Source organism: Vipera ursinii (assembly GCF_947247035.1).
Source record: "Vipera ursinii genome assembly, chromosome: 7".
Classification (NCBI taxonomy): Eukaryota; Metazoa; Chordata; class Lepidosauria; order Squamata; family Viperidae; genus Vipera; species Vipera ursinii.
In genome coordinates, this window is record NC_139521.1 from 40,308,040 (window position 1) to 40,325,045 (window position 17,006).

Consider the following 17,006-nt stretch of genomic DNA (forward strand, 5'->3'; position numbering starts at 1 on the left):
ACGTATTTCTGGCTCTAGATTAAACAGATCTATGTAGAAGATTGATGAGCCCTTAGGTAACTGTGATACTGGGATTTTTCTCAATAAGATTCCATTGAAATTTAAGTGAACAGATATAAATGAATTTTTGGCTGACATTAAGGTATGAAATTACTGTTAAGGAGGGACTTAGGCAAGAGATTACACAGTCCAAGGAATAATAAAAAAGAAACTCAAAATAACCCCAACCTTGACTTTGATTAGTATAAGATGGAGAAAGGAACTTGACAGGTTTTCAATGTTCTATTATTAAATCAACAACAGTAATACAGCATTCCTGGAATCCCCACAATGTCTGTTGTTTACCTGCCCGCCTTAAAGGGTTAATATCAGTGTACCCCAATAGAAGACAATACATGTAACTTATTGTTGAACTCTGGAGTCCTTGGTACTCTGAGCTTGGTTGCTTGCTTGCACATGTTTCATTACCCAGTATTATAGGTAATGCTTGTTTCCCAACCATACCAGAGCAGGATGCTCTGCTACTGAATTGCAGATTTTCTCATAAGTTTTTAGAGATGTTATTGCTGCCGCTGAAGGGAATAAATCCAAGCACACAACATACTTCTGGAGAGAATACTGAATAATATCTAAGGTGCTCAAGAATTCCAAGCAGCATCTTGATACTGTATAACTGTGATCTGATTGAACAATAAACTGGCAGTTATATTTTCCAGCTTGTTGAGACTTTAAGGAAACATTCTGATGGGTGTCTACACTGTTCTTCTTGTTTAGTTTCTTTATTGAAAATACGCGTGCTTTTGTTTTAAAAATATCAGGACATCTCTTAGCATGCCACATAGATTTCTTTTTCCACCTGAAAGTGCTCACAATGGCCTTTTTAAAGAAACTCAAGGAAGGGTGTTAACTTGATCAGTGCTGTGCAGGAAGGAAGGCTTCTTCCTACTATTTTTCAGCATGACTTTCACTGACATGATCAGGCTGGGAAAAGTCTTACTGGCTGAGAGCCCAGGACAACCATGCAATATCTCTAGTCAACTGGAACTCAAACTATCCTGCCTAAGGGGAAAGTAGAACATAAAAAACAATTTGGGATACATACTGTGGCTTAAATGCATCCAGCTGAAAATATATTTAGAAATTTTAAATCTGCATGCAAGCTATTTTTTTTAAAGAAATGTCAATGTAATGACAACATTATTTTTGTTATATAAATGTTAATGATTGAAAAAGGGTCTTTGTTAGCCAATAATATAACCATATTTTGGTGTTATTCTAAGGATTAAATAACAGTTTCGGTTAGGAATATGGTATGTAATTGAGTATGTGGAACTCAAAATTTAACATTCTGTGATCTGTCCAATAAATAGTGGCTTCAAAAGCCTTCTGAATAGGGAAGTGTAACCTTTCTTCTCTAGAGTGAATTTCCCCTATTTTTGTATTGCTTGCAAAACTTATAATTATATTTGCTAACACTTAGCCTAATTATATTGAACCCTGTAATATACCAGTTGAAACTTTTGTCTAGGTTGCTGCAGAATCATTGATTTATATTTTAATACTATATTTCAACTGGTTCTTTTCCTATAAGCCGACATTTTTAATCTTCTCTAGTCAAATCTTACTGGACATCTTGTCAGATATTTTGCTGAGCTCTTAAGTACACAATGTCCATTACTTTTCTGTGTTCAATGAAACCAGTCAATGTATCAAAAATATCTTGGGTTTGGCATGATTTAGCACATATTGATAAACCATTGCTAGTTCCTTGTAAGCAATGAATTCTTTTCTAAATGCTTACAGAATGACTACTTAATAGTCTATGGAGATTCTCAGTCATCCAGGTCATAGTTATCCCAAAGATGCTTTTTCACGAGGCAACTGGACTTTCTTTTTTTTTTCTTTGAAGATGTTTCACTTCTCATTCAAGAAGCTTCTCCAGCTCTGACTGGATGGTGGAGGAATGGAAGGGTTTATACTCCTTGGCATAGACTAATACCATACCAATAGTATGACAAAGAAGCAATGATGGTGCATTGGAATATCTGCAAAAAATACCATTTGCTGGCAAATAAAAACTGGTGGGACCAGAAAATTGTGACAAAAATAAAGACGCTATAGAGCTCTAGGGCTTTAGTATTCAAACAGACAAAGCACCTGCCCCCTGTGTATTTTATTTGGTATCATTTGGGGTTTAAGCTGCATTGTATTACAGAAGTATACTACTTTTGTAAGTAGTATATAAGTATTCATTTTATTTGTTAACCTTTCCTGATATATTAATAAGTCTTCTTTATGACTTTGTTACTGTAGGCATTGATACGGCCAGGTCGATTTGACAGAATTATATATGTTCCTTTGCCTGATGAAGCCACTCGCAGAGAAATCTTCAAAATTCAGTTTTGTAATATGCCAATATCTTCTGAGGTCAATCTGGATGAGCTTGTCCTACAAACAGAAAAGTATTCAGGAGCAGAGGTAATATTTTTCCTAAATAAAAACTTGAAACTGTTATGCTTTATACTTTATTGCGTTCTTCCTTGTAATACAATGAATCAAATGAATATTTGTGTATTCACAAATTGTTGTAAAATCTGCTATCTCTTGATCAGCGTAACCTCAGCTCCTCCTACTCTTCAAGGAACTGCCATTTGTGTGGACGGGATTTCCATATAGCAGTTAATAGAAACATAATACGAAAATGGTGCATGCATGCAGTGCTTTGTTCTGTGAGTTCAGTGCATATGATAGTGTCCATAGTTTTTGCATAAATTCTTCAGTGAGGAATGCATAAATTTAATCACTTTCCAAACATCCAAATGTGACATTTGTTTTCAGACTGTTGCAGGCCTATAACAGAAGAGTAATCTCTTTTCAAAGGAAAACCTAAATTAAAATAATGGGCTAAAGAAAAGGTTTAAAACATTTTAAATGTTGGCATTTTGCAAGTGTAGAATTTTTACCCTTGTTTAAACATTTCACATACAAAAAATACTATCAGTGTTTATTTTTATATCAATGAATATGCGCTTAAAACCAGAGCCTTCTGATTTAATTAACAAATATTTGGAATATTTGGAATAGTTGAATATTTTCAGGTTCCAATATTTGATTTTCTTTTTTTTTTAAATGCAACTTGCATTATAAGATATCAGATGTCAGGTAAGAAGGTCTTTTAAAAGTATTTTAGAAGCTTTTGTAGTTATTTTTACTTTAAATTTTACAGTCTAGCTGTGATTTCTAATGTTTCCCTTAATTTAAAATGCTTTAAAGTCAAACTGATTTACAGATTTGCATTCAGTAGCTGATGTGCCATATCCTTTTTTAATTCTTTCCAATGCAATAGAATGCTGGAAAGAAATGTTTTTTTCAGTTCTGGCTTTAAATCATGTGTCATATTTGTGAGACAGGTGGCTATAAAAATTTCATGAATGAATGAATGGAAAATAAATAAATAATAAATATAAATAATAAATAAATAAATAAATAAATAAATAAATAAATAAATAAATAAATAAATAAAGCTATCTCAAATTTACGCATAGAATATGGAAGAGGTTTTTTTCCCCCTTGCTGCTGCTCCTGCTTTTCTCTATATTCATTACAAATTCATCTCTCTTGTATAAGAAGAAAATAAAATTATATGAATCCTGATAGATGCTGTATTGCTAATGTTGCTGTTGGAAACTCTTTTATCCAGAAAGAATAACATAGCAACAACAGCAATAATAACTGCAGCAATAAAAGAGTGAACATGGATGAAACATTTCTTGGCATAATCAAATCTTATGTATTTTTAAAAGATAGGTACATATAGTAGATTAAATTATTTTTGTGTTCCTTCAAATCAATGTTGACTGTCAACTGCCTGGAGATATCACTGCAGTTTTCCTTGGAAATATTTCAGAATTGCCCCCTTCCTAGGGCTGACAAAGACTGACTATTGGCTCAGGGTCAGCTGGCTGGCTTTGTGTCTAAGGCAAGACTAAAAGTCACTACTCAGTGCTTTAACCATCACACCAAATGGGCTCTCAATTTTGTCTTAGATCTGATTTTTAAAATAAATTTATTGTTTATTTTTTAGGAATAAAAAAGCAACTGATTCTTTATCATCTTGGGATTAATTACAGTATTTGTATTTAAGAAATTAATATTAAAAGCATTCTGAAAAGGCTCCAAGCTTTGTGTTAAATAATGTATCATGTGTTAAATAATTGTGTTAAATTATATATCATATAGTCAGCTTACCCTCCCATGTCCATTCCTCCAAAATCCTTAAATGTGAGAAAAGCCCATAAATTTATCAGATAGATAGATAGATGATAGATAGATAGATAGATAGATAGAGAGAGAGAGAGAGAGAGAGAGAGAGAGAGAGAGAGAGATAGATAGATAGATAGATAGATAGATAGATAGATAGATAGAGATAGATAGATAGATAGAAAGATAGATAGATAGATAGATAGATAGATAGATAGATAGATAGATAGATAGATAGAGATAGATAGATAGATAGAGAGATAGAGATAGATAGATATAGATAGAGAGATAGAGAGATAGAGATAGAGATAGAGATAGAGATAGAGATAGAAATAGATACACACACAGAGAGAGAGAGACACACAGGACCCAAGTGTAATTTTTTTCTTCTTTGTTAGGTAATAATTCATATGGGTGACAGAGAGCATGCAAAACAATATACTGATATATCTTTATTCAAATTGCAACACTTTCATGCCAGGAATGTACCAATGTTCCTAAATTTTAATCTTAAAAGCATCTGACTAAAATTATCAAGATTGGTATTAATAATTTCAATAAAAGAATATTAGCAGTTTTATTATTTTTAAAAAGCTGTGCAGTAGGGCTATGCATATTTTGAAAATAATTCAAAAGTAGTGCTTCAGATCTGAGCAGGAGCACAGCACTTCACTGATTTTTGTTAAAACAGCTTGTCATTATAGATTCTGTGCAAACCTGACAAAGAGTTATGGTTGCTTTAAGAGACACCTCTTTAAATTAGCTTTTCATGGACAATCCCCTTCACATCAGCCCTAGCTTGATCTTTGGGGATGGGCCTAATATAAGCCCTACCCCCCAAAATAATCCCTAGTTTTGGGGCGAGGCGCACACTTAAAAATCAAGCTAGGGTGTGAGTGGTGGTGTGGAGCTGCCCCACATACCCCGCACCCATTCACCTTGCAGCCAGGCCTCTCTTTGCCAGCCTACTTCTTCTGAACCGTCCCCAGGCCTGCATTTCTCAGTTAGAGGCCTTTCAGAAGGCCACTGCAGCCAAGAACCGAGCTATGGATTGAATCCATAGCTCGGTTCTTAGCTGCAGTGGCCTTCCAGAAAGGCCGTGACTGAAAAATGCAGGCTGGAGCTTCACTGTCAGCTGCAGAATGAAGCTGTTCCTTCGGCCATAGAAGAAGTGGGACAGCTAGGTGGGGCTGTTGGTGCTGGAGGTGAGTGGAAAAGACACACACCACTGAAAATAAGACCTGATGCCTCCTTTAGAGACAAAAGAGGGGGAAAAGGGTCTTATTTTCAGGGGGGAAAGAGTATCTAAACTGAAAAGTTTATATATTTATTGTTTAAACCTGCTCAGGATATATGAGGTTTCTCCTTTCTTGATTTTTGTCTGTTATAAATTAATTTTGGCATACCAGCTGAAACTGTGACCAATTTTGGCAGAAGTCTAATCATTCTGAACATTTGCCATATTTTTTCTTTATTAATCTTAGCCTGCTTTCAAGCTAGTAGTGAAGCATAATGCATGCCTAGAAGAAAGCTAAGAAAGAATTATCCACACATTATATTTCAAAATTATCTGTGATGGATATTCAGTATAAACTACTAGAATTGCTAATGAGAACACAAATCAGCATTTCCAATCCAGCATATGGAACAATCTTTGTGTGTCCTGACTTGGAAAATATCTAGTAAGCTAAGTAAAAGTAACTAAAACTCCAGTAAATAAAAGAATTATAGGTATTTATAACCTGCACAAATTAGTATGACAATAGTCATGTTTATAGCCAGAGAGTAATAGAAAAGGATGCTTATCCAAATAAAGTAAAAAGAAAAATTGTATGTTCTGATTATGTATTTCTAATACTTAACAGAAATTTTAAACACTGTCCTATTAAGGGAAGGCTAATACAGAAAGAATATAGTACCCCAAAGTGTCCTGAAAATCATTTGTACTCTTTCCAGTTGAATTAGGAATATTCAGATTCCTGCTTAATTGACTGATTGGCCTGATCCATCAAACATTTCAACGGTGTCATTATATAGGTTACCACAAGGTGGCACTGGACTTAGTTTGTATTAGGATGGGATCAAGATTACTATTCTGTTCTCATTAAAAGGAAAATCCATTTGCCATTACTATTTTCCAAGATTTTTTCATCCTCAGTTTAGAATGTATGGGGGGGGGAATAATCTATGCTCTTGTCTAGCTTGTGGAATGTTGTATCAATACAGTAAAAGCTTGGGATGTAATGTTATTACAAGTTATTTTGCATTTTTTAGAATGGTTAAAGTTACTATATATCGATAGACCTTCAAAGAAATTAAGGTGTTTTTAGTTTCCTGAATATTCCAGAATGAATATTTTAAAATCTATTTCCTATTAATTGATACAGTGTTTCCTTTTTTCAAATTTCATAAGTGGAATTCATTTCTATCAACTACAGCTTTGATAATTAAAAATAGTAAGCCATTTGAGTGTAATTCATGAACAAATGCCTGTATCTGTACATGAACATAAAATTAAAAGCACTGGGTCATGGTTCCAATAGATGAAACTCTTCAAAAAAACTTCAAAGCATTGTTTACCTTAAAGCAGGGGTGTCAAACTGCCAGCCCGTGGCCCGGACGCATTACATGGAATTACATGGTGGTGTATAAATGTAATAGATAGATAGATAGATAGATAGATAGATAGATAGATAGATAGATAGATAGATAGATAGATAGATAGATAGATAGATAGCCAAATGAATAATTTTACAGGTTAGTTAGAAAGAAATAACTTTCTTCAGGTTTGACTGTTGATTTACAAAGTGGTTCCTGAGCAGTGCTCTAAATGCAAATTTATTTACTTATTTATTTGTTGATTAAATTTATATGGTACCCATCTCATTATCCAGTGGCTTACAGTGAAAAGCAGCAAATACATTTCACATCCCCGAAGTCAAAGATGTGATTGAAATGCACAGATGTAATCAAGCTGTCTTGGAAACTTAATTTGAATTCATAGTTTTCTGCCTTCATAGCCAATGATGACACAGGAATAGTTTATCTAAGTAATTTCTGGAGATTGTATACTTCTTTTCCCATAATATTTATGAAGTCAGTCTTTTCCATCCAGATGACATGCACATGTGTATGCATAGACATAGAAACAGATGTGCACACATAAATATTTCCATATACTTTCTTCATATTTTCTTTCTTGTTTCTTTAATATGCCTCCTTTTCATTTTTAACACAGTATGGAGAGCAAGGACAAGGAGATAGAAATCGATATTTTTTCACCATCTTGTGTAAAAAAATTGTAGGAAGAAAAGTCTTCATCATGGTTCCATCCAAGCCGGGGATAAACAACATGGAGACTGCTTTGGGAAAAGGGTTACAGTTTATTGCAGAAGAAAGCCAGACAGAAGTATGGATCCAACAGAAAAAGAACTGAACACATGTGGGTAGTGGGTTTTTATACTCCCTGGACTTTATTGTTTGGAGTTATTTCCGGTTCCTGTTTGAAGCTACTTCCTGTGTCACGTAGTCTGTCCTGAGTCCAGGTGTGCCCTTCTAAGAATCTTGCTGGTTGTGGGTATGTCCAGCCCCTGCTTCCCTGGGGATGGGTTATATCTTTGTCTTTCCTAAGCTTCTAGCTGGGGTCTTCTTGATGGCTCAAATCTCCATGTCTATATAACTGGTTTTCTGCTTGGGGGTAAGGAGACCTGAGACTATTAAGAAAACGGCATGCTTTCCTGGTTCTTCAATTTCTTTTTAGGAAATATATTTTCAAATTGCCAACATACGCTGGATCATGGAGAAAGCTAGGGAGTTTCAGAAAAACATCTACTTCTGCTTCATTGACTATACTAAAGCCTTTGATTGTGTGGATCACAACAAATTGTGGCAAGTTCTTAAAGAGATGGGAGTACCAGACCATCTTATTTGTCTCTTGAGAAACCTATATGCGGGTCAAGAAGCAACAGTAAGAACTGGACACGGAACCACTGATTGGTTCAAAATTGGGAAAGGAATCCGGTGTAGCCCTGCCTGTTTAACTTATATGCAGAGCACATCATGAGAAAGGCAGGGCTAGATGAATCAAAGGCTGGAATTAAGATTGCCGGAAGAAATATCAACAACCTAAGATATGCAGATGATACCACTCTAATGGCAGAAAGTGAAGAGGAACTAAAGAGCCTCTTGATGCGGGTGAAGAAGGAGAGTGCAAAAGTTGGTTTGAAACTTAACATTAAGAAAACCAAGATCATGGCATCTGGCCCTCTCAATTCCTGGCAAATAGATGGGGAAGAAATGGAGGTAGTGACAGATTTCATTTTACTGGGCTCCAAGATCACTGCAGGTGGGGACTGCAGCCAAGAAATTAAAGACGCTTGCTCCTGGGGAGGAAAGCCATGGCAAATCTAGACAGCACACTAAAAAGCAGAGACATCACCCTGCCAACAAAAGTGCGTATAGTCAAGGCTATGGTCTTCCCAGTTGCAATGTATGGCTGTGAAAGCTGGACCATAAGAAAGGCTGAGCGCCAAAGAATTGAGGCCTTTGAACTATGGTGCTGGAGAAGACTCCTGCGAGTCCCTTGGATTGCAAAGCTATCAAACCGGTCAGTCCTAGAGGAGATCAACCCTGACTGCTCTTTAGAAGGTCAGATCCTGAAGTTGAAACTCAAATACTTTGGCCACCTAATGAGAAGGAAGGACTCACTGGAGAAGAGCCTAATGCTGGGAAAGGTTGAGGGCAAGAGAAGAAAGGGACGACAGAGAATGAGGTGGCTGGATGGAGTCACTGAAGCAGTAGGCGTGAGCCTAAATGGACTCCAGAAGATGGTAGAGGACAGGAAGGCCTGGAGGAACATTGTCCATGGGGTCACAATGGATCGGACATGACTTCGCAACTAACAACAACAATTTTCCTGCCCTTTTAATATTTCCTTCTTTGGGGAGCTGACTTCCCTCAATATCATTTGATAATGTCAGTGTATGCCTATGTACATATAAATCATACATAAAGTGTGTGGGAGTGTATATGTGTGAGGTGTTTTGTATGTGAGTTTTGTGTGTGTGTGTGTTTGTGTGTGTGTGTAAAGGTGGGATCCAAATAAATAAATAAATATACAGATATTGGTCCATTCTTTTTTTTCATAGTCCATAGAGCAGATATTTTGCTATTATGAAATCAGAAATTAGACCTACAGCAGTGAATTAATAAGCTCTTTGCTTATTAGGAACTGTTAGACATTCCATAAAAAAGCCAAACACAATAGTGGACTTTTCCAAGTATCCAATGATTTAATTTCACCTTCCATATTTTTTTCTCCATTTGTTCACATTAAGTTGTTTAAAAAAAGTTTTCAACATAGCTTCTAAAAGAGGAAACTGCATACTGTAACCACCTACAAAAAAGAGAAAATAGTTTTTCTGTCACCCTGCTGTGCTTCCCATTGCTTTTCCCCTTCCAGTCTTCCCTAGGGCCATGCCTCTTTATTATTCTGTTTTTGGCAGTGGTTCATGGTAAAGAAAAAAACATGTTGCTTTTTACAAGCAGTTAGAAATTTAATTCTGGAAGGAAATAGAAAGTCTTTTGGAGAACTGAAATTGTTTTGTTTCTTCAGGTTCATTTTAATAGTTAATCAAATTATATTATAATGAAACATACACCGTTGTAATCAAAATATATTGATTTTGATTATGTGTCATAAAGTTATTGTTGAACTTTATGACCACGTAGATAGGATTTCTTCTTGAGGATCCATCCATAATTGCAATAATTATCCGTAATTTGAACTTTTAGTTCTTCTAACAGTGCATTCATTGGCACTGAAACTGAGTTAATCCACCCTACTGTTGGTGGTGTTCTTTTTCTATCACCTTTCCTGGCATTAGAGCCTTCTCCAGAAAGCTAGACTTTTTCAAAATGTGTCTGAAGTAGGATAAAATTTGTGCTTTGAGTTAGAACTCTAGGCTGATTTGTTCAGTGGCCCATTTGGCTACAAATTTATTGAATAAGATTACTATAATTATCACTGTAATCATCATAATCAGAGCATTAGGATTTTAGTAATCGGATACCAAAATGAATTGAAATGTTTAAAATATCGATTTCAACATAGCATATATATGTAGCAAATAAACACAGCCTAATTCCATCAGTGTTTCTTTTTAATTTTACAAAGGTTACTGATTGCACAGTTTACAAATGCATAGCTTAGCTCCAATTAAAACTTAATATTAACTACATATACAATATATCTTAAATTGTTGGTGATTTTATAATATGTTACAATGACCTATTGCTGTGTGGTAACCTGCACTATACAAATCTGGTTTAGGTTGCTTGCAAAACATTTATTTACTTGAGATTGTAGCCAGCCAAGGAAAAGGAAAAAGAAGTAGAATCAAAAACTAAAAGAGAGTGTCCAGAAAAATAACAAAACCATTCTTAGAAAGATTGGGAAGAATGTGATTGGCTCAGACCATACAGCACAACTAGTGCAGTAAAAATCATTTTAAAATGTGCTGGTTTTTATATTTTTCAGTATACTTTATTCATATTTTACTTTAGTTTTGATTTGAATCTAGCTGAAAATAGCTATTAGCTGTATAATTCAATGTCACTGAAGTGGCAGTTCTAGTGCTTCTGTTTTTGCAATCTAATTTAAGATGGCGGACGTGCTCGGCTGAGTTCCGCGAGCACCAGCTGCTAGGCGTCTCTTGGGAGCCCCTCATGAGCCTTCGGGCTTTTTGAGATGGGGATTGGGGGATTAGGCAGCGAGACAATTAGGAGGTCGACGAAGCTGGCAGTGACCTACTTCATCTGCCGAGCTGCCTGTCCGCTGGCCCTGCCGTTTTTCGGCTGCTTTCTGCTGATCTCCGGCTGTTTTCTTTGCTGCTGCCTTTCCGGACCATTTGCGGCTGCTTGGGGCCGACGCCGGCTGTTTTTTCTCTCTTGCCGAGCTGTTCCTTCCCGGTCTGTCTGCGGCTGCTTGTGGCCGACGGCGGCGTTTTTCCTGCACTTCGGGCCGTTTTGGGCCGCCTAGGCGCTCCCGGACTGGCCCCGGTTGTTGGGGTGGATGCCTGTGAGTCTGCTCGGGCGGCGGCGATTTCGGGCGACGACGATGGCGGTGATGGCGGCAATGGCGGTGACGGCGTGGGCGGCGTCTCCGGCGCTGGCTGCGGTGGTCTTTGGGCCGCGCCTGGCGCCGATGGCGGCCCGCGCTCGGCGGCAGCGGCGGCAATATGTGTTCGGCGGCGACGGCGAAGATGGTGTGTTCTGGCCGTCTTCGGCGGCCAACAGCTGGTGGGATGTTTTGGGGGCCTGCTTTCGGACTGCTTTCGGCGGCACCAGCGCTCCTGGGACTGTGTGCCCGTTTGCGGTGGCCGGTGGCTGGCTTTGCGCTTTTTGGGCTTTTGGCCCTCTCGCCGGCGGTGGGGTCCCCACGTTGCCCTAGGTCGCCTTGGGCCGCTTTTTAGCGGCAATGTCGCCCTCGGGCCGTTTCGACGGTGGAGAGGGCGATTGTTAGTCATCTTGGCGGCGACGGCGTCTTCAGGCCATTTAGTGGTGGAGAAGACGACCGTGGATCATCGTAATGGTGCAAAGATGACGTGGTTCCTGCACCGCTTTTGGACTGCTTTTGCAGCGACGACGGCGATTTTGGACCATCTTCACTATCCTGGCCTGCCTACCCTTTTTGCCTCGGACATATGGACATATATATTTATCATCTTCCTGCCTACCCTCCCCCCTCTCCCCTTGGATTTTGGACACACCTGGGTATCGGCCACGGTGGGAGAGTGGCTTGACTTTTTCCATTTGCAGCCCCATGGAGGTGGGAGCTCTATGGGGTTTGCCTACCCAGAGGATATCTGGTCCACCTCCAGGAACAGAGTTGCAACCCGTCGTGAGAGGGCGGGGGGTGGCCTGTCTCTGGGGGCACCCAACTGAGTGGCAGTGAAGTTGGGTGGGGACCTAGATATCTGTCTTTATGTTTCGATCCTCCCATGGACACAACTAATGGGACGCCTATCCTGGACTTGCTAGACTCATGCGAAAATATACTAGCACGGACTTGTATGCCCTCAGGGGAGCCCCCCTCTCCTGGGTGCGACCCGCCTCCTTAAACACTTTCAACCTCGATGACGGGCCCGAGCTTTGGGACCCTGAGAGATGGCTGGGCAGGGGCAGGGGCCGTCAACATAAATTTAATAGAAGGCCTCTGATCATTTTTTTATCTAAATTTTTTATAGGGTTAGGGAGAGGGGTGGGTGATAAGGGTTGTCTGGCTTTGGGGGGTGGCCAATCAACCATGGCTCAGGCCAGACTTGAGTCCGACCGCCCGGGGGGAGAACGGGGTGTGGTTGTCTCCGGGGCTCATGAGCGGGTCGTGGGATTACCAATTCCCATGACGGGGAATGGCAGCAGGTGGATAGACAGAGGGCCGTATTGTTACCGGGAGGGCCGTCTCTGCTATTTGCAAGCGGTGAGGCGCTCCGACCCTCTGCCTCTTCCTCGAGGTTCCGGGGGCGAGGATGTACAGCCTCCTGAGCTCCGGCTGGTGTACCTGAATGCCAGGTCTGTGGTTAACAAAGCTCCCCTCGTCAGGGATTTAGTTGAGGGTGAGCACGCGGACCTGGCTTGCATCACGGAGACTTGGTTGGGCCCAGAGGGTGGGGTCCCTTTGGTTGACCTCTGCCCACCAGGCTTCCGGGTGCTACATCGGCCACGAGCTCATGGTAGGGGTGGGGGTGTGGCGGTGACTATGAGGGAGACCTTATGTCCGCGGGAGGCCACCGTTCCTCAGATAGTTGGGTGTGAGTCTCTCTTTGTGAGATTTGGTTCAGAGGCGCAGTTGGGCTTGCTGCTGGTGTACATTTCGCCTAGTCGCACAGCGGCAGCCCTGCCCGAGCTGCTCGATATCCTCTCGGGGTTGGTGGTTGAGTTTCCCAAACTCATTGTTTTGGGAGACTTCAATCTACCATCCCTGGGAGGCTCATCTGAGCTAGCTCGGGAGTTCATGGCTTCCATGACGGCCATGGACCTGACGCAAGTAATTTCTGAACCTACTCATGAGGGAGGCCACACCCTTGACCTGATTTTTTTATCTGGACGGTGGTTGGATGATCTTGGTGGGGGCTCTCCATTTATTATGCCCCTGTCATGGACTGATCATCATCCCCTGCGGCTGGTCTTCCGTTTTGCCACCCCCCGCTGTGGGGGTATGGAGCCAATTAAATGGTACCGCCCCAGACGCTTAATGGATCCTGATAGATTCCAAGCGGCGCTGGGGTCCCCACCTGCCTCCACTGCTCACAACTCGGCGGATGCCTTAGTGGAAGCCTGGGAAAGAGCAGCCACTGAGGCACTTGACCGGGTTGTACCCTTGCGGCCCCTGACCCGGTGCAGATCCCAGCGAGCTCCATGGTTCTCGGAGCTCCGGGAGATGAAGCGTCGGAAACGGGGCCTAGAGAGTTGTTGGAGGTCTAGCCAATCCGAACCCGACCGGTTGCGGTTAAGAACCCATATTAGGTCTTATCTCGCAGCGATGAGGGTGGCGAGGTGTAATTACTTCTCCACCCTCATCGCGTCCGCAGATAATCGCCCGGCCGCCCTGTTTAGGGTGACTCGCTCACTTCTTAATCAGGAGGTGAGGGAGGATCCCTTGCAGGGTCGTGCCGAGGAATTTAGTCAACATCTGTCGGATAAAATCGCTCGGATTCGGACCGGTTTGGACTCCAGCTGGGCAGAGTCTGGCGACCAGGACACGGGCGGTCTTGTCAATGTTATCTGGGAAGAGTTTGATGCTGTGACCCCTGATGAAGTGGACAGGATTATGGGGAGGCTGAGCTCTACCACATGTTTATTGGACCCGTGCCCTTCCTGGCTGGTTTATGCAGCTAGGGAGGGGACACGAGGCTGGCTCCAGGGGTTATATCTGCTTTTTTGAGTGAGGGTTGTTTCCCCACCGTCTTGAAGGAGGTGGTGGTGAGACCTCTCCTCAAGAGGCCTGCCTTGGACCCAGCTGTATTGAACAACTTTCGTCCAGTCTCCAACCTTCGCTTTCTTGCGAAGGTTGTTGAGAGTGTGGTGGCGCATCAGCTCCCTCTGGTCCTGGATGAAGCGGATTATTTGGACCCCTACCAATTGGGTTTCAGGCCCGGGTACAGCACGGAGACGGCATTGGTCGCTCTGGTGAATGATCTCTGGAGGGCTCGGGATAGGGGATATTCCTCTGTCCTAGTCCTATTAGACCTCTCGGCGGCTTTCGATACCATCGACCATGGTATCTTGCTGCGACGTCTCAGGGGATTGGGAGTGGGAGGCACAGTTCTTCAGTGGTTCTCCTCCTATCTCCTGGGACGCTCGCAGTCGGTGTTGGCAGGGGGGCAGAGATCGGCCCCTAGGTCTCTCGTTTGTGGAGTTCCTCAGGGGTCGGTTCTCTCGCCTCTCCTGTTCAACATCTATATGAAACCGCTGGGTGAGATCATTCGTGGTTTTGGAGTTGGGTATCATCAATACGCCGATGATACCCAACTTTTCTTTTCTACCCCAAACCACCCCAGTGATGCCCTCGCTGTGATGTCTCGTTGCCTGGAGGCGGTTCGGGTCTGGATGGGGAGGAACAGACTTCAACTCAACCCTGACAAGACTGAGTGGCTGTACATTCCGGCATCCCGGGACATCCAAAATGTTCCATCTCTTTCTATGGGGGGTGAGCTTTTACCCCCCGTGGATAGGGCGTGCAACTTGGGAGTCCTCCTAGATTCACGGCTTACTCTGGAAGACCACATAGTGGCCGTGACTAGGGGGGCTTTTGCCCAGGTTCGCCTGGTGCGCCAGTTGCGGCCCTATCTGGACCGGGATGCTCTGTGTACGGTCACTCATGCGCTCGTGACCTCTCGCCTTGACTACTGTAACGCTCTCTACATGGGGCTTCCCTTGAAGACCACTCGGAGGCTCCAACTGGTACAGAATGCGGCCGCGAGAGTTGTCCTGGGAGTTTCCCGGTACTCCCATGTTACACCTTTGCTCCGCGAGCTGCATTGGCTACCAGTTGTCTTCCGGGTGAGGTTCAAGGTCCTAGTTATGATCTTTAAGTCCTTACATGGCATGGGTCCGGGTTACCTCGGGGACCACCTGCTGCCGGCGTCAACTTCCCTCTGCCCAGTACGTGCCCACAGAGAGGGCCTCCTCAGGGTGCCTCCGGTCAGGGAATGTCGACTGGTGGCCCCCAGGGGGAGGGCCTTCTCTGTGTGCGCTCCGGCATTATGGAACCAACTGCCGGTTGAGCTCCGGATGGCATCAGACCTCCGATCCTTCCGTCGCGGGTTGAAGACCCACTTATTTGAATTAGCTGGTCTGGCCTGACGGGGGAATATGGGTTTTTAAATTGACTTTTAGTATTTATTATTGTTGTTTTTAATCGGGCACTGATTTAATATCCTTTTAACTTTTGTATTGTTATTTATATATGCCCTGTGAACCGCCCTGAGTCCCTAGGGAGAAGGGCGGTATAGAAATCAAATAAAACTAAACTAAACTAAACTAAACTAATAACCTGGGGACGTTGGAATTATTATCTGCCACTTCCCATTAAAGAATTTACCCATAAAAAAGTGTTATATGGATACCAATATACATATGGTACTAAGTTTTAACTTTAAGTTACTTGGCATTAGGTATATTTAAATTGTAACTACCTGAAGACATATTTTGTTATGATATTTATTCCAAACAATCCTAGTGAGGAACGCATTGTGCTGCCCTACTTGCGTTGGTGTATTTTGAATCTCATGGCTATTTATTTGCATTTACCATTTATATGTAGAAATTTTTGATAGTGTCATATTGGCCAAAATCAGTTCTGTAAATTGCAGGGGTAAAGTGATACAAGTGCTCAAAATGGGAACACATGACTGCAGGAATGTGTGCAGCCAGCATAATTCTGAAAATGGCCACAAGTTTTGGTGCCAGGTCCAAGGCCAAAGACAACACAGTGAAATCCAAATAAGTCCAGGGCTTTATTTGCTTATACCTAAGAGACAAAATCTCACCAGACTTAAGCTATACTGGTAGTCATTCGTTTAGTGACTGTTTAAAATTACAAGGCCACTGAAAAAAGTCACTTATGACCATTTTTCATATTTACGACAGTTGCATCATCCCCATGGTCACCTGATCAAAATTCAGATGCTTCATAAATTGTCATAAATTGCAGTGCCCCAAGGTCATATGATCACCTTTTGCGACTTCTGATATGCAAAGTCAGTGGAGAAACTAGATTCACTTAACAACTATGTTACTAATTTAAAACTGCACTGATTCACTTAACAACTGTGGCAAGAAATGTCATAAAATATTGTTACAAAGCTGTTATCAATTCTAGCTGAAATTAATATGTGTGCTTATGCACACATAGCTGACAGAGCAGAATTGCCACAAGTAAGGATGCTCTCTTATAAACTATTGGCAGCAGAATTTTAATCAGTAAATACTAATATTTTTCAGAATGTCATAATTCTAGATGAAATAAACCAGTGATATTATAATCACTGACTTTTACTGTATCTGCTTTAGTAAAATACATGTGTTATTTTGCAATGTTGTAATTTATTGTGTTGTTTCAGGTATCTTGTCTTTTCAAATCAGGTTCAGTTTGTTGATGGACAATGTGAAGTATAGTATTAGAGATAACATTCTGTGTCCTTGACACTTACATTTAAATAACACAGGTTTTCACATGTAATTCC

The 17,006-nt window shown here is 41.4% G+C and overlaps 1 protein-coding gene across 2 annotated transcripts in view; it reads left to right on the forward strand.

Annotated features, from left to right (window-relative positions):
• The window catches only part of AFG2A (AFG2 AAA ATPase homolog A), a 162,985-nt gene that overhangs the window by 134,895 nt on the left and 11,084 nt on the right, over positions 1 to 17,006 (forward strand). For both annotated transcript variants that reach the window (XM_083367360.1, XM_083367361.1), the window contains exon 15: positions 2,314 to 2,478. In XM_083367360.1, the coding sequence (XP_083223486.1) occupies positions 2,314 to 2,478 (165 nt within the window). The remainder of the gene's footprint in view (positions 1 to 2,313; positions 2,479 to 17,006) is intronic.